Source organism: Tachypleus tridentatus, chromosome 13 (assembly GCF_004210375.1).
Source record: "Tachypleus tridentatus isolate NWPU-2018 chromosome 13, ASM421037v1, whole genome shotgun sequence".
Taxonomy (NCBI): Eukaryota; Metazoa; Arthropoda; class Merostomata; order Xiphosura; family Limulidae; genus Tachypleus; species Tachypleus tridentatus.
The window spans coordinates 196,110,049-196,134,932 of record NC_134837.1 but is presented as its reverse complement, the minus strand read 5'-3'; the positions used below and the strand labels follow the sequence as shown (position 1 = coordinate 196,134,932).

The window sequence follows — 24,884 nt, the reverse complement described above, 5'->3', positions numbered from 1 at the left end:
TACAGTAAACTCGTTCAGCTCCAAACATACTTTTGTTCGAGCATAAATCATGTAAATCATATATTTGCGCTTATTGTCAAAATCCAGTTCTGAAGTAATTTTATTTTCTAGCTGAACAACACCAGTGTTTACATGGTTCTCTCTCAATATATATATGTATATGTATCTTTGTGCGTGTGTATTATAAAACAATCATTACAGTAGGAATAAAGTTAAATAATTTAATATCCATCATCAGTCCTATTTGTCAACATTAAGTCATGACGGATAATGTCTGTGGTCATAGCACCTAAATGCGCTGAGAATATTTCATCCACCAGACAAAATCCAGACACTGATGTTAAGCTAACCAGCAGCTATTGAAAATCAGTTAAGGGTCAGGAGTAAATTCTAACACTCGTATCAACTCCTACTGCCTTTCGTTGTCTTCAGCCAGTTGTGGGAAGGCAGCTAATCTTAATAGTTAGATATTACCTTCGGGTAGAAATAAAACCAACCTAAGTAAAACTCCCAACCTCTACCCTTTTATTTACAAAATGATTTTAAACAGGACAAAACAATCCACTAACAATTTGAATTCTGTTCCAAACTTAATATTTTCAAAAGAACTTTTAATATGAAGAAGTAACTAATGAAATACATGCTCATTACTTAGGTTTAGAAAAACCCCGGATTAAGGCATGGACTTATCGGGCTGAAGCCCAGGACTTCAAGCTGTGACTATAAATGTATTTCACGTAGAAGTTCAGTCTCGAGTCGGCTTCTGTAAGTTGAAAAACCTTGGGTCAATAAAACCCTTAATCCGGCCTTGGGTTTAGATATTATGTAGAGGCCAGAGTAAAGTTGACTGTTTTTGATAAAAGAAGGGAATTTAACTTTTCTATCCTAGGTTTAGTCACCCCTAATATGATATCTATATTTTTTTTTAACAATGTGCAACAACAGTAATTATTTTATGGTTAATGCTCAATTATTCATTAATTGAAAGTTAATCGTCACATGGTCTGGCATACAAACAACTTTTTGGTATACTTTTTAAAAATAATAAATTTGAAATTATTTTAAAAACTTAAAGGTCGGTAGTTACTCAAGATTATCATTGGCCTATAAGTAACTACAATTTTTTTATAACTTTGATCAATATGGAGGGGCGGAAAGATTGGTTTGATTTGTTTCGAATTTTGTGCAAAGCTACACAAGGGCTATCTGTGCTAGCCATCCATAATTTAGCCGTGTAAGACTAGAGGGAAGGCATCTAGCCATCACCACCCATCGCCAACTCTTGAGCTACTCTTTTACCAACGAATAGTGGGATTGACGGCGACATTATAACGCCCACATGACTGAAAGGGCGAGCAATGGGGATTCGAACTAGCGACCATCAGATTACGAGTCAAGTGCTTTAACCACTTGGCTATGCGGGGCCGGGAGGGAAAGACAAACTACAGATAGCTAGGCTTGTCTCAGTTTGTTAGGGTTATACTGAAACAAATCTTCTAGAGAAGGGAGGAGGTTGGGAGTTTTCTTTGTAGAATTTATGGGTGATTTTATTTCTACTTGAAGGTTATATCAAAGTATTAAAGTTAACTGTCCTGTCACAACTAGCTGCAGACGGCGAAATGCATGTAGTAAAAGTTGAGAGGTTGTATGTGTAAGCACTTAACTCCTGTCCTTAACTGATTTTCAATAGCCGTTAGCTAGTTTGACATCTGGATTTTATCTGATATATGGAATATCACTAACGCATTTTGGTGCTGTTACCACATAAATTACTTGTTATGACTTAATGTTAACAGTTAGGACTGATAATGGAAAGTAATTGTTTAATTTTAGTTCTATTGCAATGTTTGTTTTACATTGAATTCATTATTGTTTTATAAACTTTCAAACTCACTTTCAGGTTCTCATTTTAATATATCTTGAAATTTGTTGCTTGAATTTGAAAAATAATCGAGTTACATAGTTGTAAATTTAGTTTAATATTAGTTATTTATTAAATATTTTTGTTAATCCTCTTTTTTCAGGCATCAACAGAAAAAAAAAAAAACTACTAATTAACCTGTGCTTATGTCTGTACGAGCTACAAAATTCACAAGCCTCCATTAAGTGACACTAATAATATTATTACTAGAAACGTTAATAACGTTTGTTACCGCGATGTTTATGACGCTTCCAAAATTATCTTTACAGTAAATCAGCTTTTAATCTGTGGTTGACCGTAGTTTTCAACGAACGAGACAGATGACGAGCTTTAATTCAAACACGGCTAAAAAATAATTGAAACTAGTGTTGCACTCTAGAGCAGACCCTAAACACCCTTTAGTTTTCCGGGATCGCCTTTTTTGATGCCCCTATTTGCATTGTTATCTGTCTCTGACAGTAGCTTTCGAGGGTTTTAATTTTGCTATTTACTTCTGAGTTTGGAAACCTTGCACAGTCTACTCACTATTTTCTGCAGGTGTCTAACCCTGATTGAAACACTTTGTTGTTAGAAATATTTGGGAGTAGATACAATACATTAATTTGTATGCGTAGTGTAGTAGTTAACTCAGCTTTAAAAGGCGTTACATGGTATTATATATACCTTCATATTAGAAGAATCTTCTCGTAATGATTACCATGGTAAATTATCGCTTATTACTTCTAAATGCCCGTTCATCGCTGGGAAACGATGGTTCCTCGCCTGTATCAAATATAATAATAACTTAGGCTGAAACATGATGGGTAATTATCGCCTTCTAACTTCTCTTGTTTTTACTAAGCATTATTAACCTAATACCCCTCAGTAATCGTTTTTCCACGAAATCACATCAAACATCTGCCAGCAAGTAATTCTTGGAGGGGAAGTGGTACTCTTTTGTTTGAAAGAAAAATCCAAGCAGCCTTGGGACTGGTTACAAGGAAGACGCCTATCTGCTGCTAATACAAGGACTGTACATTAACTTTACCCCAAAACCCTTCCCTATATGGAAAGATGAATGATAAATTCCCTTGACCCGAGTATAATTTTGGTCAAATATGAGCTAGTTTTTGCTTACTACGAGGTGCACGTTTAATAGTAAAATAGATGAAAAGGGTGTGTCACGATTTTATGTGTTGAGTGTGTTCTGTTGATTTACAACCATCAGATTGATGATTCATCTTCATGTAATGATCGTTGCTGTTGTACAGTAATGTATTGTATATATATATATATCGTTTTTAATCTAAGCTGTTTGAACGTTTCGAGTTATGTGAACAGCGAATTGAAATGCTACCCTACTATGTTATCAACACAACTTTTGCCACCGTAAATATACCAAAACTATCGATTCAAAATATTATGTGTGGGTTCTCAGTGGGTCAGTGTTAAGCTAACTAAAATTCGTTGCTCGATTCTCCGCGGGGGGCAGAGCGCAGAGAGCTCATTGTGTAGATTTGTGTCAAACCAATAAAAACACATTCTGTGTCCCGTGTTATTTTCCCGTGTGTGACACGAGACTTTATTTCCATTTCCCCTCCACCACCCTTAGTTATCTTTTGACCATTCTTTCTTGACGAATGTAGCGTGCATTACATGAACGCGACTTGGTTTGTGCATTCTAAATCTATGGATTTCCGACGACTTATGCCCTCCCCTGGCACAGCGGTAAGTCTACGGATTTACAATGCTAAAATCAAGGATCGATTCCCCTCGGTAGTCTTAGCAGATAACCTAATGAGGCTTTGCTATTAGAAAAACACACACACACACACACACACACACAACCGACGATTATAGCTTGTTTAATCAACCATCACAAAACGTGAGATGTGAAGTGAATACCTCGTGTGGCATGCAGGACGCATCCAGTTTTCAGTTATATAATCTGTGCTTTTTTAAAAAATTCTGACGGAACGAGCTGGAACAGCATACCCGTACCATTTAATGAATAGGCAGCAAAAACAAAACATTAAACAAATATCGCCTTTTCTGAAAAGACCAAATGTTTTGTTTGTTGTTCATATTATCAAATATGTTAAAAAACATTAAACAAATATCGCCTTTTCTGAAAAGATCAAATGTTTTGTTTGTTGTTCATATTATCAAATATGTTACTGCCATCTAGTGGTGAGACTGATTCCTTGTGTGAGTGTGTGTGTGTTTCTTATAGCAAAACCACATTTGGCTGTCTACTGAGTCCATCGAGGGTAATTGAACTGATTCTTTGACTAGCAATGGAACGGAGTAACAAGTGGAAAAGGCTGTAGAAAATAGGAATATAGGGAAGAGTACCGGAACTCCTCCAGTTTTTTAAATTTGTGGTTATCATATATTGTGTGTACATCTGCTTATAAATCCTTATATATTTAAAGTTATTCTGATAAAGTAAAGTGAATAATGAAGTAAAATAATTATGCGGTAGATTAATAATAGTTATGTGGATTTTGTTGTTTTTTATGTATAATTTGTATCTACTCTAATTACAGCTGTTGTATCCTTTCCTACCAGTGGCACAATATTACGTCTGCGGACTTACAACGCTAGAAACCGGGTTTCGATACCCGTGGTGGACAGTTTACAGATTTGTGCTTAACTACAAACAAACTTGTAGCTCCGATACTCAAAACGGAGATGTCATACTTAAATCTCGCGTATTTAAGCAATGTTACTCCTTCTGATGTTGTGCCATCCTTTGACAAATGTTATTTTTTTAGATAGGTAACCGTAATTAACCACCGGCATGGCCAAGTGGTTAAGGCACTCAACTCGTAATATGAGGGTCGCGGGTTCGAATCCTCGTCACACCAAACATGTTCGCCCTTTCAGCTCGGTTAACTCCACTGTTCTTTGGTAAAAGAGTACCCCAAGAGTTGACGATGGGTGGTGATGACTAGCTGTCTTCCCTTTAGTCTTACATTGCTAAATTATGGACGGCTAACGCAGATAGCTTTTGTGTAGCTTTGCACGAAATTCTAAATAAACCAACAAATACATGGAAAAATAACTAATTACTGTTTGTGCAAGAACCAGCTCATTAAGACTACAAGTAAATATTTTTCACTCTTTGGAACAGCGGATAATTTGAATGTATGTGAAGGGCTCGTATGATGGTGTAAGTATCACGATAAATATAGAAATGATAAACTACCATTTGCAAAGTAAAATGCTATAAGAATCAGTCAACTCATCCTGTACTAAAGTTTATGTTACTTAAATAAAGATATTATACGGCTAATCCTAGAAGGCGTTTTAACCAGTGGTTCAATTCACTGTCGTTTGGCGTCAACAGTACGAAAAGTGTATCTTTTCTTTCTCTTCCTTTTAGCTTTTAAGAGAAATAGCTTAAACATTTAAAATGGATACTATATTATATACTCTGTAGTTTTGAAAGAATGAGAAACAGTTATTAACTAGTTCAGAATGTTTTACACGTGTTATGATTTAAACATAGTAAGATAAATTGGTTTCATTCTTCATTTACATTCGTGGTTTGTAGAATTTTATCTTTCCGACATGCTTATAACCCCCTCGGTGTGAATACCTGTACGTGGTGAGGGTACCTTTCAAGGAAGGTTTTGTTCTTTCACTTTTCCTCCTCTGGGGTCTAAATATCCACCCACATGTTTGCCGTGCGTGGTGACTCGTGAAGGGGAGGAGAGGATCCTGGAGGTTGAGGGGTCCAACCCCAGCACACCACTTCGGCCTTGATCTCCTGTAGACGGACGGTCTTGGGATGATCCCCCTAGGATCAATCGGCTGGTTTACTTGGATTAGGGTAACCAAGTACCAGTGTTGAATGTTCTCAACAGGTGTTGTAGACATTGTATCTGATGCTGGTGTTTGGGTATAGTGCTCACGAAATCCTGGCGTTGCTGCAGTGTCGTTGTTTGGCATTGTAGTGCGTCCCCTCGTAGGGCTCCATGGTGGGTGGGGTCAGTAGGCTCCGAAATATTTTTTTTATGGATCCCCAAATAAAAACTTAAATAAAATAGTGAAAAAACAGTCCATAGGTAAACGATCACGTCTTGAAGATTCTAAGCAGCAATCTTCAACATCTGTAATACCTGTACCTCATTTTCTTATATTATATTCTCTTTCAGACAAATCTTTAGGGCAAATGTCTCCCTTTTTTATTTAGAAGGAACTAGAGGGACTTGTTGGCTCTCCAAAGTCAGTCCAAAAGCTTCGTTCCGGTGACATGTTGGTGGAAATATCCACATCTAAACACAGTGAACTCCTCTTACATTAAAAGGCGATTGGGGATATTCCTATTGAGGTTACATCTCATGCTACTTTGAATTCGTCACGAGGAGTAATTGTTGAGAGGGAATTGAAGAACATCCTGAGTCGGAGTTTTTCGCTGGTTTCTTCACTTCTCTAGCCAAGGAGTTTCTGCAGTGAGGCATATCTCCACTCGCAAAAATGGAATTAAGATACTGACCAATGCCCTCATTTTAACATTTACATCACCGCGTCCACCTGCCACCATCAAGGCAGGTTATTTTAATTGCAAGGTGCGGCCATACATTCCAAACCCTCTCAGATGTTTCCAGTGTCACTCGGAACGTCATGTCGTGGTTCCTTGACATGTGCTCGTTGCGGTGGCAAAGACCACGATGCCTATGAGTGTGGAACGGACCCTCGTTGCGTCAATTGCAATGGCTTTCACCCGCCCTACTTTCATTCTTGCCCTAAATGGTTGGAAGAAAAGGAGGTGCAGCGTTTGAAGACGATTCAAAACATTACTTACCCTGAGGCTCGAAAGTTACTGTCCACCACTTCATCTTAGACATATGCTGTTGCACTTCGTTCCACTACTACAGTGGGAGTGCAGACGGATCTCTCTGTGCCTCCAAAAGAATCATTCTCAAACCATATGAAAAGTCTTTTGACCTCTATGGTTAAAAAAGTTGATCTATAATATAAAATTATATTAATAATATAATATAATTTAAATAAAAAGTTGAAGAGATCTATGATCAATCAGACCTTGATGCTCTCGTTGAACAGTTGCTATCTCCCTTTTTAATCCTGGAGAACTTTAATGAACCTAATCTCCTCTGGGGAGGTACTGATATTGTTGGGAGGGGTTGCTTCGTAGAGCGTATGCTCTCAGATCACAACCTTTCTCTTTTCAACAGTGGTTCTTATACTTATTTTCAGTAAATTTCTGCTATTGACCTCTCAGTTTGCTCCCCTTCACTATTCTCACACTTTTCATGGAGGGTTAACAATAACCCACGAGGCAGTGATCATTTTCCTGTAATTTTGAGAGAGACTGACCGTTGTCAGTGCCATCCGACCCGCTTGCCCTGGTGGAAGTTGGATTAAGCCAACTGGCCCTCTTTTACTCCTCTCGCAGAACTTGATGCTGCCATCGTTTGTAAGCCATCAGTAGACTGCTACGTGGCAGCAGTAACTGACTGTATTATATAGGCAGCTGCTCAATGTATTCCTAAAACCTCAACACGTTTTCCACGATATCCTCGTCCAGTGTGGAATCCTGCCTGCCACATGGCATGGAAGTCTCTACAATTGACCTGTGATACGTTTCGTAGGTATCCCACACTCTCGAACCGCATCGCTTTCCAGCAGGCCCGTGCACATGCTCAGTGGGTAAGACGTCAAAACCAAAAGGAATCTTAGATTAAATTCACAACCAGCATATCTTCTACCACCAGTTCCAAAGTCATGTGGGACAAGAATCGAAAGGTCAGTGGGCAATAATTCTGTCACCCTCTCGATCTTACTCTCTAATGGCTAGAAAGTACCTGATACCTGGAGCATCGCCGATACTCTAGGTGAAAGCTTCTGCGGTGTATCTAGCACTTCTGCTTCATCCTCCACCTTCTTAGCATTCAGGCTCGAGCAGAGCGATCACCTCTCCTTTTGAGCTGATCGTCTCTATGACTGTTATCGCCCCTATACACTGATGGAACTCAAACTGGCCCTTCATTGGTCGGGCCTAATGATGTACACTACGAGATGCTGCATTGTCTATCTCCTGCTTTTCTTACTATTCTTCTGATTGTTTTAAACCGGATCTGGCAGGAAAATGTTTTTCCTGATGCCTGACGCCAGGCTATTGTACTACCTTTCTCTTAGCCATTCTATCACTTGGAGAGCGGATCGATGTTCTATGCTAAAGATATATAGTGCTCTTATTTGATCAAAACTATACTATGAGTCACTGGTCTATGATTCTGCCAGGACCTCGGCCTTGAAGATTCTGGACCTCATTCATCATCAGGTACTTCGGCTCTGCACCGGGATTTTCCACACTACCTTAGTCCAGAGCTTATATATATAGTCTCATGTACCTCCTCTGCACCTCCGCCGTTTGCAACTGTCTGTACTATATGCTTCGAAACTTCTATTCTTACCACAGCATCCCACTTAGGGTTGTGTTTTCCTTCCTCAGTGGATTATGCTTTTTCAGAACAGACAAATCTCCCATTGTTCCTTTTGGCCTTCGTATCCAGGTGCAGTTGGATGAACTGGGTCTGTTTTTGGATAACGTTCCCGTATCCACTGGTCAGACCATCCCACCATGGCTCATTACAATCCCCAAATGTGACCTTTCTTTAAGTCATCTTAGAAAAGCAGGTAATCCCGATTGGAAGTAGCGTCTGCTATTTGCTGAACATTTTTCAAACTATCTTTCCATACCTAATTATACGGATGGTTCAAAATCAGGTGACTTTGTGGGCTCTGCCATGGTTTGTTGTGGTTCGATAGTTGCGCACAGAATCCCCTCTGCAGTTTCTATACTTTCTGATAAAGTGTATGCTATTTCTCTTGCCCTGGATCGCATAAAAGTTAAGCAGTACTCAAATTGCACTATTTTACTGACTCGTTTACTCTTCTACTGGCTCTGGAATCGCTTCATGTTCATTCTTATTCTCTTATCACTGATATTCAAAACCGACTGGCCCATTTCTCTTTAACATCTACTTCTATCCAGTTTTTATGGATACCAGGCCACGTTGGTATTCGCGGCAACAGGCTCGCCGACACCGCAGCTAAATCTGTCTGCTCAGGCACTGTCACTGCAGAGCCTGTTCCATACATGGACTGTTGTCCTGAATTCAAGGTTCGGCTCCGTGACAGTTGGCAGTCGATTTGGAGTGAACAACATGAAAACAGGCTTTTCCAAATAAAACTCTCTATTGGTCTTTGGCCGTCTTGCTTACGTAAGGATTAGAAAGAGGAAGTTGTCCCAATTAGACTACGCATTGGTCACAGTTTTTTTAACTCATTGTTTTCTTTTCTCTGGGATTGGTGGACTAATGTATTGTTTGTGTTACAATAAGCCACATTGTTGAGAGTCATAACGACGGTACCATTTTAAACATGTTTTGTCACAAGGTTTTTTCATAACGTTAGACAGTGCCATTGGCGATGGTTAAACTGTCCACCTTACAAATGTGTTTAGTTTTTTAAAGCCCATTAATCTTTATAATGCTATTTAAGTTTTTAATTTATAATTTAGACATTTTAAAAATGTGATTCCTGTTTACGAATTAAAGTGCAACTAGTTTGGTTTGAAATCAGAAAACGGCCGTGACGTCAAATAACTCGAAACAAGGACCGGAAAGGTCAACTTCAAGTGTTTATGAATTTCGCGCAAAGCTACTCGAGGGCTATCTGCGCTAGACATCCCTAATTTAGCAGTGTAAGATCAAAGGGAAGGCAGCTAGTCATCACCACCCACCGCCAAACCTTGGACTACTCTTTTACCAACGAATGACCGTCACATTATAACGCACTCACGGCTGGGAGGGCGAGCATGTTTGGTGCGATCGGGATTCGAACCCGAGACCCTCGGATTACGAGTCGAACGCCTTAACACGCTTGGCCATGCTAGGCCCCAACTTCAAGTGACTAACGTTGATGTTTGAACTTACCCGTTAGTCATCCTGGCGAGTTATGATAATTAACATTATGCCACAGAAAGTCCTTTATAACTTGTATTACTGTAGTTTTTCTCTTACTGCTGTAAACTAGATGTAAAAATTGGATATGATGATATTTATGTTTTTAATTCATAAGTTAAATTTTGTTTTGTTTTAACCTTGATTCATTTTTACAAATTTTACTTTAATTTTAACTTTTGACCGGATGTTTGGCGCAGATAGTCTAGTTGCTTTGCGCCATAATACGCCAAACCAGCCAACCAACACAATAATTTGAGGCCCGGCATGGCCAGGTGGGTTAAGGCATTCGACTCGTAATCTGAGGGTTGAGGATTCGAATCCCCGTTGCATCAAGCATGCACGCCCTTTCAGCCGTGGGGATGTTATTATATCACGGTCAATCCCACTATTCGTTGGTAAAAGAGTAGCCTAAGAGTTGGCGGTGGGTGGTGATGACTAGTTGCCTTCCTTCTAGTCTTACACTGCTAAATTAGGGACGGCTAGCACAGATAGCCCTCGAGTAGCTTTGCGCGAAAAACAAAAACATCGACATTAAACTGATTATTCAGTAATACGATTTTTTTCCTTCATAAAAAATCTGGCCGTGATTTTTCGTGTTTTTGATTTCTACCACATTCTAAAGTATTGATGTAGATTATATTTTGTGACTTTTGGTAATACTAAAATTTTCAGGCAGATATTGTTTCCAGAAGAATAAAAAAAATCATTTTTTTCATATTCACAGTCTTTTCTACTTCAGGTACTTAGAATGCTACTAAACGTGTGAAGTTACGAAAGAAAGCTTGAGGCTGCATTGTCATTTTTTTTTAACGAAATTATATTTTTCCATTTCTTCACACCTGTCACACCAAACATGTCCGCTCTTTCAACTGTGGGAGTGTTGTAATGTGAAGGTAAATCCCACTATTCGTTGGTAAAAGAGTAGCTCAAGAGTTGGCGGTGGATGGTGGTGACCATCTGCCTTCCCTTTAGTCTCACACTGCTAAATTATGGATGGCTAGCGCAGATAGCCCTCAAGTAGTTTTGCTCGAAATTCAAAACAAAGTTCACTACATAATCTGATGATATACATTGTTATCCCTTTAACATTCATATCTAAGGGTTTAATTTGTTATAAAATTATGTTACTTTTCTTGTAAGCAGTGATTTTTCACTATGATTGCTGTACTTAACTTGTAACAGAAACAAACTTTAATACGATGTTGTTTTCTGTAGGTGATCTTCCTAAAGGTTTATTTCCGACCGTGTCTAACTTAGCCACTGATGCCATCATTTCAGTTAACGCCACCTGTGGGGAAACTGGGCAAGAAATTTACTGCAAACTTGTTGAGCATGTGTATTTGACGTAAGTGCTATGTTATTAAATTTAGAATGACGCGTTTTCCTGCATTTGTTTAAGTTTTACCTTAACTCACTGAAATTTCTTTCCTGTAAATATAAAACTTCGGACTGACTATGCCTTGTACGTATGAAAAATTTAAGAGTTCGCAGAAAAATTTATTTTCTGTAGGTCAAACACATGAGATACAGTGACCAACATACGTGCACGAATGGTGTTGGAGTTTAAATAATCAAATATACACTTTCCAATTTAGTTGCCATTACCATCAATACTTCAAGTTCTTCACATTACCAATTATAAAAATTTCAAGTTTCTTGTTATCATCTTTGATATAACAAAAGAAGAAAAAAACCATATTAATTAGACTGTGAGTAAGGACTAGCCACCCTATCCTATTTAAAGTTACTAAATGTGCAGTATGTATACTGGCGTTGTTATGTTGGAGGATGGTACGTTTGATAATGAACTTTAATGTACCCGTGTCCACCATACTGGAAAGTAAGTCATGTTTACTACTAAACATTCAGTGTAATTACGTATCTCTGGACGGCTGGAATGGGTATTAAAATAAAGCTGAAAACAACGTTTCGACCATCGTAGGCCATCTTCAGGTTGGTTACTTTGGTAAGAGTGTTAATATCCATACCAGCCGTCCTGAGATAACATTTTTACATCAAGTGGGCTTATCGTCATTACAAATTCAATGTAATTAAATAATGTTAATAATACCTGCCGTGAACGATGACTTTATGTAGTTTTGTTACAATGCTTGCATTAAATGCTGGATGTTTTATTATTTGCACTGTCCATTGTTGTGCACGTACGAAACAGCCAGGAAAAATTGTTCTTATTTCGTTTATGAAGGTTTATAGATAACTTTAGTATATTACTGAACAACTTTTATGTAAAACAGTTTTACTATGATTCATTTTATGTTTTTTTAATTCTTTATGAAATTTATAACTAGAACGCCAAAACGTGCCATTTCTTATGATATACAATAAAAAAAAATTTTTTTCCAAATTATTTTCATATATCAAACAAAAATCGGTAGACCATCTTAGATAAACTTAAATTCATTCAAAGTGTTTATTTAATAACATGTGAGATATTATGTATACAATTATATACATATATATATTTTTTTTTCACAGGGATTTTGACCAAAGGGTTGCTTCTCCAAGGTAGGTTTAGACTTAATTATTCTCTGTTTATAAGTGTATTCAACTTGTAAAAACACATACAATTTCCTATTTGATATGTTCAGCATGCTTCATGTTGTGATGGCTTTTTTATGCACCAAAACATCATCCTACATTGTAAAAAGTATTATTATAAGCATTTATGATTTAGATCTAGTGCAGTAGTTCTCAGAATATTTGTTTATAGAATACTTTAATTTTTGATATCTTAGTGAACCACCCACAATGGGAACTATATGTTATTCTGCTTCTTACTTTCCATGAGAAACATGGAGTTAACCTGTAGACCACAGATTTAGACACACTGATCAAGTATCTACTGGAGGTATAATCAAGGGAAGTACAGTCTATACATTGTAAATCAAACAATTTTGTTATTATTATTTTGCATAATATCACAGTCATCAGATTAATTACAATGTACAATATGCCACTTAATCGAATAGATACTGAACACAGGATTTCAGTTGTGGTTAAACTTACCTAACTTGGTAAGTTGCTCTATTCAAATGACTGAGGGAGGGGTGGTTGAGAAAATTGTATTTTGGCTAGTTTATAAGTGTATTAATCTGTTTACTGGTTTTCAGACCATGTTTAATTCTCAGTTGTAATTAAGTATCAGTGTAACATTTTTAAAGAATTTTCAAAAATGTAGTTTACAGTTAATCATTCTGGTTTTTAATTTACTTTATTTCTCCAAAGCTGGTAAGAGTGTTTAATAGTTTTCACTTAATGTAGATAAATTGTTCAGCATTTGCTTCTCATATTATTCTATTTCTTTGTAATATATGTAAATAGTGTTTTTAAAGAGTGATTTTTTATAATTGTGAAAGTCATATACTATTCAAGTTGTACTGTAACATTTAAATTTATAATTTTTAATTTTTGAATCTTAAGTTACAATATTGAATCCATCAAAATCCATCAAAACCCTGTGTTGTTGTAGGGTTATTGTGTTTTCAACTAATTATCAGTCTTTTTGAGATATGACAGTTAATACATATGAACTATATGCCATAATACATTAAACATTTTTTTACTCATTAAAGGCTTGCTCAAGCATTATTATGAAAATAATGTCGATACAGAAATGTTCTGGAATAAATAAATTTTACTCATGGAACTTGTAACTACATACTGGTTTTATACCATCTTTGATGTGCTTTAGAAATATTGTAATACTTGTTGCCCAGCTGGGCCAGGTGGTTAAGGCACTCAACTTGTAATCTGAGGGCTGCAGGTTCAAATCCCTGTCACACGAAACATGCTTGCCCTTTCAGCCGAGGGGACATTATAATGTGACAGTCAATTCCACTATTTGTTGGTAAAAGAGTAGCCCAAGAGTTGGCAGTGGGTGGTGATTACTAGCTGCCTTCCCTCTAGTCTTACAGTGCTAAATTAGGGACATCTAGTGCAGATATTTCTTGCGTAGCTTTGTGCAAAATTCAAAACAAACCAAAATACTTGTTCCATATTCAAATACATTGAAAACTTTGTTACCCTTCATGACCTTGGAAAAAGAGTTATTTATTAATGAGATGAAACTTGTCAAATTATATAAAACAGTAAAACTTGTGGTATCAAGGCCAATATGTGAGGAAACAACTCACCTCTTAGGATTCCCAAATAAAGTCCTCCATAAATTTTTCTTAGCAAACCTATCGGTGACCTGGAGGTGGTTGATAAGTATGTCCTTGTGAATGATTATAGGAGGAAATGCATTCAGTTTTGTCTCCCTCTTGCTGTTACATAGGTATGTTTTAGTGCAGGGGTGCACCACTTATTTTTTTGTTAGGGCCAATTTGAAATGTGATAGAGACTTGGTGGGCAATAATATTTCTTCCTCTGAAAAGTCTGTGGGACCCTATTTGTATTTTTTACTAACTCTAAAAACTACTTTACAAAATATATATGCTGCTTATCCACTTTCCTCTGTTTATTCTTGTCTATTATGGAATTCTTGAATTTATAATAAAAATGTACCAATATTGTACCGTTATTATACTGCTAAAATTACAAAGTAACAAGCTGTTTTGTAATACAATGATAAATGATATAACAATGTTTTATGTTGTAAAATGTAGGGGAAAGAGATCTTATTGAACATTTACAATAAATCTACTTTGCTTATAACTGTTAAAGTATTAATTAGATATACAATAAGAAGAGACCACATTCAGTAAAATCGACTAATGGTCTTGTGATTATTTTAGCCTGTGTCTGTTGAAATTTGTGTGATGCAAAAAGGAGTTTATAACTGCATAGTGATATGGCACTTAAAACTAATGAATGAAATTGGCAATATTCTTTGGGAGATCAAAATATTTTCCATCAAATTAAAAAAAAAAAAAAAACTTTCAAGTATGTGCACTACAATTTCATGTCAAGAGCCATACAAAATGAGCTGATGGATCAAAATTAGCTCACAGGCCATGTTATGTGCACTTCTATTTTAATCCCTTTGAGGGCAAAATGAATGTGTGTAACAAAAGCATCTGTGAAATAGATATCAGTAGGAATAGATGGAATACAGTATACGTGTTGGAATGCTGCACTCTGTTCATTCATAAGACATCAATGGAACAGATAGAATACAGTATACGTGTTGGAATTCTGCACTCTGTTCATTCATAAGACATCAATGGAACAGGTGGAATGCACATGTTGGAATGCTGCACTCTGTTCATTCATAAGACATCAATGGAACAGATAGAATACAGTATACGTGTTGGAATGCTGCACTCTGTTCATTCATAAGACATCAATGGAACAGACAGAATACAGTATACATGTTGGAATTCTGCACTCTGTTTATTCATAAGACATCAAGGGAACAGGTGGAATACAGTATACACATGTTGGAATGCTGCACTCTGTTCATTCATAAGACATCAATGGAACAGGTGGAATACAGTATACATGTTGGAATGCTGCACTCTGTTCATTCATAAGACATCAATTGAACAGATGGAATACAGTATACATGTTGGAATGCTGCACTCTGTTCATTCATAAGACATCAATTGAACAGATGGAATACAGTATACATGTTGGAATACTGCACTCTGTTCATTCATAAGACATCAATGGAACAGATGGAATACAGTATACATATTGGAATATTGTATTTTTCATTCATAAGACATCAATGGAACAGATGGAATACAGTATACATGTTGGAATGCTGCACTCTGTTCATTCATAAGACATCAATGGAACAGGGTTGAAGAGGCAGTGCATCTTTGAAGTCTTACTTACTGATGTAATGTTGAGAGACTTGGAAGATAATATTGTAGGTAGTTTTCAAATTCTCAGCATCATTTGTCAGTTAGAATGTATATATTAGTTAGAAAAGGTGAGGCTATGAAATGCTTTGGTATTTAGTGTGCTGAATTTCTGCTCCATTTTCATAATGAGGCCATTTAGGAATATCAGGAAGACTGCTTTTCTCTAATGTCTTTTAGGAGTGCTGGCTGGGACATTCATATTCTTGGCCTGCCTTTCACATCCTCTGAGAACTGTTAATTTCAATTCCTGCACTGTGTATATGATGTCACTTTGACTTTAGAATAGTTAGCATAGTCTTAATTGTTCCTGATAACTTTAATTTCAGATACAATGTTGTAAACCAATTCATAATAGGGGAATGAAAGAAAAACATGATTTTACACCACTTGAATAATGCCTTTTTCAGTAGTTTTCTACAGTCATGCCCTCTTCTGGTCATCCTTTGTGTGGAAGAATTAAAAAATAGGAATATGAGTTGGTGTTCCATCTTGTGTCTCCTGAAGTATTCTTCCAGTTTCTATAGGATCTCTTGAATAGTTGCTTTGGCTTTTTTCCATGTTTGGTTGTAGTGAAAAGGGATGCATGGGAGTCTGTCCTCTTTTGTAAAATATGTGACAAGAGTTAATTGATGAATTAGCCTCTTTGATGTTGCTTAGCATAAGCCACACACTTTCTTCCACTATCTTTGTACAATCTGATGAGAAATAGTTTTGGCAGTGAGGGGATTCTTACTTTAATAAGTCTTATTTTTTTATCACCAGTGATATAATTCTTGTGGCATACTTGTTAATATTCAGGAAGTTAAGACTGCTATGTGTCACACGTGATGATGAACCTGGACATTTTTCTGATGTCAAACTTGTTGATGATGGACCTGGACATTGTTTTGCTGTTGCACATGTTGATGATGGACCTGGATATTGTTATGCTGTTGCACATGTTGATGATGGACCTGGACATTGTTTTGCTGTTGCACATGTCGATGATGGACCTGGGCATTGTTCTGTTGTTGCACTTGTTGATGATGGACCTGGGCACTGTTCTGTTGTCACAGTTGCTGATGATGAATTGGAACATTGTTCTGTTGCTACACTTACTAATGGTACATTTTCATTACATAGAGACTGTATCCCAGTGGCACAGCAGTATGTCTGTAGATTAGCACTGTAAGAAACTGGGTTTCAATGCCTGTGGTGAGCAGTGCACAGATAGCCCATTGTATAGTTTTGTGGTTTATTCTAAACAAACAAACCATAGAGACTATACTTTTGCTATCCTTTCTCCATTTTTGAGATATAAAGTCATGACCAGTATAGTATGTAATAATAATAGTTTTTGCAAGTCATGAAGTGGTAGTTTTGATTCCATATTCCTATTTTGTAATACTTTCTCATCTTGTTTTATCAGCATGAATCCTAAAGAACTACTTGAGTGGAAGTATTTTTTCTACTGGTTTCCATAATGTTCACTATGTCCACTGTATTTATTTTACCTATCATTCTGGCATTATAAATTTAGTTAAAAAATATGAAATTGAATAAACTGGTGTATGCAATACTGTCTAATTGTAAAAACATTACCAATAAATATGTAACTTACATATATATGATGAGAATTTTCAGTGAGGTAAAATTGATTCAACCTACTAGATCCTGTTCATTAGGCCTAAATGTAGGCATTCAGCAATTTAGAATAGACTTAACATTATAAGCTTTAGCCAAGCATATGATATATCTTTAATTGATAAATCAGCCTCTTTGACACTGTCTCATATATACCACAATCTTTCTCCCACCATCTTGTGCATTGTATCACTGCTTGGTATATATAACAATCATTATTGATTACTGGTAATTGCATGTATAAGCTTCATAGGTTTAATTTTAATGTACATGCATTTGCAAGAATTTCTGTCAAAGCTTTGTGCACCATTTTTAACTTCCTACAAAATCTGTGATGGGTCTCTCCTAGTAGAGTTTAGGTGCTCAGGAATGTTTGATAATAAAATGATATTTTCACAGCATATTTCATTCATTCGTTGAATGTCTGTTAACAGTAAATTTAAGTAGAGGGTATATAACCCTAATTCTTCCAAACATACTTTTATCAATATCAGAACAAACTATTTCCACTGTGTTTCTCTTTATTGCACATTGCTACTATTTTCTCTCACAGGTTATATTTTTGTAAGGGCTACACCTCTTAAACATATCCATTGCACTTTCTTATGAAACATTATCACTGACATCAACATTAAAAGCAAATGGTAAGCATGTTGTGAATTTGCTATTCTGTGATGCTTCTTCATTAGATGTTAAATAAGATCAGAGTTCTATATGTCTGTCTTGGTGTTCTGCTACAGTAACATTATTTTATACATGTAGACAACAACATTGTGGAGTTTGTGATGCCTCCAGTTTGGATCCTGATAAGCGACATCCAATTGTAAATGCCATAGATGGAACCAATAGCTGGTGGCAGAGCCCTACACTTCAAAATGGGAAACATTTTGAATGGGTTACCATTACACTTGATCTGAAACAGGTTTTTTTTTTTCTCTTTCATTTGCAAACTAATAACCTTGTAACCTATAAAATAAAGTATAGATACAAATTCACATTAAATGTTATTTATCAAGCTATTTGTTCTCTTCAATTCAGCAAAATTTTGAAATTATGATAATTGTTGATATTCTGAATCTGTATTTTAAAAGTAACTACTGTGATGTAGTATATTTTCTTCTTTGAAAAGTCACTTTTAATGTTTGCATTAAAATAATGGAATATGGTTTTATTTTATAAAATTGTTTCCTCTTTTTATTAAGTACCAATCTAGAGTTTTAGTAAAAATTCTATAAAAATCATCCAGTTTACATGAAGGTGTGAGAACAAGTTACAATTTTGATATTTTAGTTCCTAATATATTTTGTGTTTTCAGGAATAATTTTATTTTCAATTTAAGCATTTTTTCAAGGTTCTTTCTAATTATTTGTGATAAAATCAGTGGAATTTCAATTAAGACTTTCTACAATAGCTTAGATATAAATTGCTGGAAGAGATTCTGTAGTGGATAATAATGTGTGATTAGAGTATGCTTTACATATTCAGAACTGAACTAAATGTAAACAATATTCATGATGCAAGTATAGTGCCAAAAATTAAATTAGATTTATTTGACATTTCAACCGTTACTGTTATTTAAAATAACTACAAATGTAGCAGGAAGGTTCATAATTTTAAGACAAAAATAATGCCCTATTTTTAATAAGTCTTGTGTATTGTACAACTATTTACCATTGTATTATTTGTAATATTATAAATATGCACAAGTACTGTTTAATCTATTCAAGTATAATCAAGGTTTTTTTCTTTTCTCCACAGACCTACCAGATAGCTTACATCATTATCAAAGCAGGAGTATCTCCACGTCCTGGAAACTGGATACTTGAGAGATCTCTTGATGGCATCGACTACAAACCTTGGCAGTATCATGCCATCAGTGATGCCGAATGTTGGGAAGTGTATGGTATCCGTCCAACAGTTGGTGTACCTCATTATCGTGCTGATGATGAAGTCATATGCACATCTTATTACTCAAAACTGAATCCTCTAGAAAATGGAGAGGTTTGAACTTGTTTATTATTATCTTTTACTTCAAACAGTATGTGTATGCAAATCTTAAATGGTAGATAGATGTTTTATATATCATAATTGTTTATAAAACTTTGCATTGTGATGCTGTTGTTTTATTCATAATGCAAAGCTACATAAAGGTTCTTTGTATTCTGCCACTGTTGGGAATTCAAATCTGAATTTTAATCTTTCAAATCTGTAAGCTTACTGTTGCCCACTAGGGGACCAGTGAAATGTTACAAAACCCTAAAGTTACTTTTCAGTTCTTCTAGATCTTGACCAAAATGTGAATGACTAGTTTCATTTGATAACCTAGCATATGAACTAAAAGAAAAAAAGTTATGACAAATCTTATGTCCTTGATTTTGTACTGCAGTTGTAATTAAGTATACCTTTCCAGATGGATCAAAGGTTATGTCATCACATTTGTTGACTTACATTCAAAATTTTATTGAACTATATTTGATGAATTTAGCTCCTTACATTCAGTATCAAACTGTGGATTATAACTCAGATTTTAGTATTATATATTATTATATTTCTTAATTTAAAAGTAAATATTAAAAAAAGCACAATTAAATGTACATTTTTGTGTTTCATGTGGTATGTTGAATGCAGCACTGATACAGATTAGATATTTGTGATGTGAAAATACTAAATTTACAGTTTCCAACTCAAATTACCAATATTGACAAACTAGAATATAAAATAAGAACCTCATATCTTTTCATTTTGCTGAAATATCACTTACATATTGAATCAAACACAGGGAGTGGTTCTGCTCATCTCTCTGAATTTTTTGGAAATGGTCTCTTATATACACATAGTTGTGTATGTGACATGTAAATAACCAATTAAAAGTTTAGGATGTCCATCTAGTGGTTTTCTCAGCCATTTTTTTTGTGTTAGGAAGCCACCTTGGATGAATAATTTAGATATTTCAAATGAGATTAAATGGAGATGGGGCATAGTTTAAATTGGCATGTCTGAGATTATTTAGAACCACCATGACCCTCAGTACCACAGTGCTATATCTGCAGAACAGTAGAAACAGTGTTTTGATACCCTTGGTGGGCATAGTGCAGATAGTCCATTATGTAGCTTTGTACTTTAAATAAATAAAACAGTTATTAATATTTAAAACAATATATTGTATCTTATATAAAAAAGCCATACTTTTTTCCAGGTATTTTTTGTTATTAGTTAGTGAAATTTTTGTTTTTATATCTGTTGAAAAAAATATTACAATTTTTTTCTCTGGTTAAAACTAGATTTTGAACTGATCAAACCAATTAAACATTTCTTGGTATGCTTTTCAAGGAAATTTTAGTATTGAAATAAGCTAGTAAAAGTGGATAGACAGATTGGAAAGATATTAAAGGAAGTGTATTTTGTGTATTTTTTAACAGATTCACATATCTCTAGTTAATGGAAGGCCAGGAGTTGATGGTCCCAGTAATGCTTTAAGAGTAAGTTTACATTAAGGGGTGTTATGAGTATGTTCTTTCAATGCCATATATACCATCTGTAGAACATTGTCAACATATTTTGTAAACTTGTATCATTATGAAGAACAAATATCTCTCTTCATAGTTCCTAAAGTTTATTGGCTTCAAGCTTAAAACAGTAATGATATATTAAAATTAAACACTTGTCTTTTTATTGTAAACCTGGAAATAAATTTAGTACTGGAAGAGTTATCTTTAAACATAGCAGTGAAAGAGTTAATGTCTTTTGTTTTCTCACATTGAACATTGCTTTTTACAAGATGAATTCTGAAGTTATGCTTTGACATTGCATGTCATCTATTATCACACTACATTTTTTAACTTAATATTATTATTATTAGCATGTCATTATAATTCCATGTACCATTTTGGTGAATGATCTGGAAAACCTAAAACATATTTGTTTGCTGTTTAAAACAGTAAAATTTTGGTGAACATAGTTAAAAGAATTTTTTTCAATTTCTGAGACTTTTCAAAAAATGTATAATTTTTTTTTATGAATGTCAGTCGTAGCCAAACATGCACACAATGAAATATTGAACTAACTCCTTAACAAGAGTTATTATTATTGCTCATTTCTAAATTGCTTTGTAACATTTTGTTTAAAGTTGAAAAGTACAGATTCTCCTAAGCCACAAAAGATTTTGTACTTTAAACTTAATGTTGTTTTTAGTGTGAAAGCTGTTGAACTTGAAAGTTTTGAAATGAATACATACTTGTATATTCTGATTTATTGCAGGAATTTACCACTGCTCGTTTTGTTAGGCTTCGTCTTCAGAAAATCCGTACCTTAAATGCAGACCTAATGTCACTACAAACAGATGATCCCCAAAAGATAGATAAATCTGTGACAAGAAGAGTAAGAATATATTAAAAAACCACCAGAAAGTTTACAGAAAGTCATTTCAATTAAAAAATGTTTGAAATATTGAATTGTTCAAATTTTAATTTTACAAGTGAAATATATTTATCAAAACAAGTTTTTTATTTTCACCAGTTTCTACTTTTTTTTTTTTTCTTAAATTTTAGAGGTAACATTTTAAGTTCACTATTATGAAAATAACAAGTTAAAGTATTATGGTTTCAAAAACTTAATTGTTTTTTTACTACTTGTTTGAAATTTTGTTGCAGTCCTCCCTTTCTGTACATCTATTTATGTACCCTAAAGCCCTCTTTAAATTTTAGTTTATCTGTTTCTATGCAGTAGTGTTTACTAGTGTTTGTTTTATCAGTACAGGTGCAAATGTATATTTGAAAGTTGTAGTATCAGGGTAAAGTGTGGGATTGTACTTAAAGTGAAATGTTTTCAATTAAAAAAATTTGTTAATTATGAGTTTTATAAAATAAAGAAATAATCGTTTTTAGCTGTGGAATTTATAAAAGAAATGGGCAGACATGCTGGCCATGTGTTTTATAAAAGAAAGAGATATCTGTGTTAGCTGTAGGCATTCAAGTATTTTTGTACACAGTTCTATAAAATTTAAGATTTAATTTTTACAAGATAGCTTTGAAAGGCCTATATCTTTTAATATCACTGTAGATGGTATAGATTTGATTTTGATTTATTTTTTAGTATTTCTATTCCATCAAAGACATCTCCATTGGTGGTCAGTGTGTATGTTTTGGTCATGCTGAGGAGTGTCCAATGGATTCTACCACTGGTGTAAGTTCAGCATTTTTGTTCATTGGTGTCATGTTTGAAGATCTGTTTGTCATTCAAATTAATTAGACGGCTTTAATAATCTCCATAGTTACTATAAGAATATTTTTAAATGGTTCATCTGAATCTGGTGTATTAACAAAAGTTTGCTGTTGTGCTTTTCAGTATTTGCTTTTACAAGATACTGGTCTCAATTAAACATCATGTTCTGTATATGTTGTATTAGTTTTTCACTTTTTCAAATAAATAATAAAATATCAAAATGTGTCTTTTTATTTTATTCTTTATTGTAGACTTAAAAGTAAAACTAACACTGAGATAGTTGTTTATATAAATATAACAATGAAAAAGGAATAAATAAAAAAGTGGTACTAACTATCACTGTGTAATACATGTTTTAAATGGTGGTTATGTTTTAAAAAGTTAGAACGTGATGTACTAACTATCACTGTGTAATACATAAATTGTGGTTATGTTTTTAAAAAGTTAGAACGTGATGTACTAACTATCACTGTGTAATACATAAATGGTGGTTATGTTTTAAAAAGTTAGAATGTGATGTTCTAGTTTTATTATTTTTGAGTTGTTGCTGAATTTTGTGCATCATTAAAATGTTAATTAAAAAATACTTTCAGACAAGGTTATTATTTGAATAATTATGATAGAAAACAATAAGTGCTAAGACTCTTTTAAAGTAATCATTTATCTATCAAAATCTTGACATGCTGTTATAATGGTCCTATTTCAGGAAAGTTACTTTTTTGTATTATCAACATTTTTTTACTTGATTATTGGGCTTTGCTTAGCTTTTATCTTATTTTCCTTTTACATTTTTAATGGTTGTTTGGTGCAGATAGTCTCGCTGCTTTAAAGCTCCAAACAACCAATGAAATTTTTGGAAGAAAATTGTATCAAGAACGATTTTTATTGTTTACTTTTTTTTTACAGTAAATAAAAGATGTCTACATTGTTATGTTTCAAACTCTTGATTGGGTATTTGATCTGCATGTTAAAGGTATAGTTTGTATTTGTCTGTTTAGCTATGGGTTTAGAAAGAGTAAATTTTTCTTTGATAGATTTGTTTAGGCATAGTATTCATGATTACTACACTGGAATGTGCAGCAATAAGTAGTAGAAAAACAAAAGACTTTTGAAACATTGTTTTCTAACCTTGTGTTTTTTCTACAACAGACTGTTTCCAACAATTCCAATGTCTGTGAAAACTATTACACTGTTTAGTACAAACAATTTCATATTCAATAATGTAGATCTTATTAAATTGCTGATGGTCTGTGAACATCAGTGTTTCTGTTACTATTGAAGTCACGTAGGTCTAAACATATGATTAAAAAAATGGCATGATGTCAGAATGTTTCAAGTATACCACAGTTTAAGATAAGGTAATTTAAAAGATTTTGTATCACAGGCAAAACTGCCAGTTTACATTACTATAAACCATAAATACATATATTCTTACAAATGAATCCTGCAAGTCTTGGAAGTAATAATTATTACTTAATAAAGCAAAACGTTAATCATTGCCAAATGAAATAAATCACATTAAATTTAATTTCTTTTCAGGAGTTTCACTGTGTGTGTAAACACAACACATGTGGAGACAGGTGTGACCATTGTTGTCCCTTTTACAATCAAGAGCCATGGAGAGCTGGTACAAATGCAGATGGAGCTGCTTGTGAAAGTAATTTTTGTGATTAATATTTTCATTTACTTTTAAAAAGGAGTGATGAAAATAAATGTAATTAATTTGTATTCATTTATATAACATTCATTTTATAGCATTAAAAACAAAAATATGCTGCAAAAATATGATGTTTTAGGTATATTAATTGATTTTATATAATACATATAAACAGGAAAAATGTGAAAGATAAAGGATTCTTACATTGATTTAGCCCCCAGTGGCACAGCAGTATGTCTGTGAACTTGCAATGGTAGAAGCCTGGCTTCGATACCCATTATAGAGAGAGCACAAATAGTCCTTTGCACTTAACTACAAACAAACAAATACATTGGTTTCAGTGTACAAATAGTAAACAACAAATGATTCTTATATTGTTTGTAATGTTTAATTTGTTTCAGAGTGCGAGTGCTTTGACCATGCTAATGAATGTATCTATGATGGAGATGTTGCTGTTAGAAATGGAAGTTTAAATACTAAAGGTCACTATACAGGTGGTGGATTATGTATAAACTGCAAGGTCAGTTAATGTTTTTGTTACATTGGTTATAGCTCAGTATCAAACTGCTCCATGAACGATAGAAAAAATGTGAAATATTTACCACACAACTCAGCAATTTTTATAAGAATTATGATTATAATAATACGATCAA

At 34.4% G+C, this 24,884-nt stretch overlaps 1 protein-coding gene across 1 annotated transcript in view; it reads left to right on the top strand.

Annotated features, from left to right (window-relative positions):
• The window catches only part of LOC143236422 (laminin subunit alpha-1-like), a 144,926-nt gene that overhangs the window by 24,235 nt on the left and 95,807 nt on the right, over nt 1–24,884 (top strand). The window contains 9 exon segments of the mRNA XM_076474685.1: nt 11,116–11,245; nt 12,397–12,426; nt 18,117–18,276; nt 19,113–19,355; nt 20,774–20,833; nt 21,612–21,731; nt 22,446–22,535; nt 24,114–24,231; nt 24,633–24,751. Coding sequence (XP_076330800.1) covers nt 11,116–11,245; nt 12,397–12,426; nt 18,117–18,276; nt 19,113–19,355; nt 20,774–20,833; nt 21,612–21,731; nt 22,446–22,535; nt 24,114–24,231; nt 24,633–24,751 — 1,070 coding nt within the window.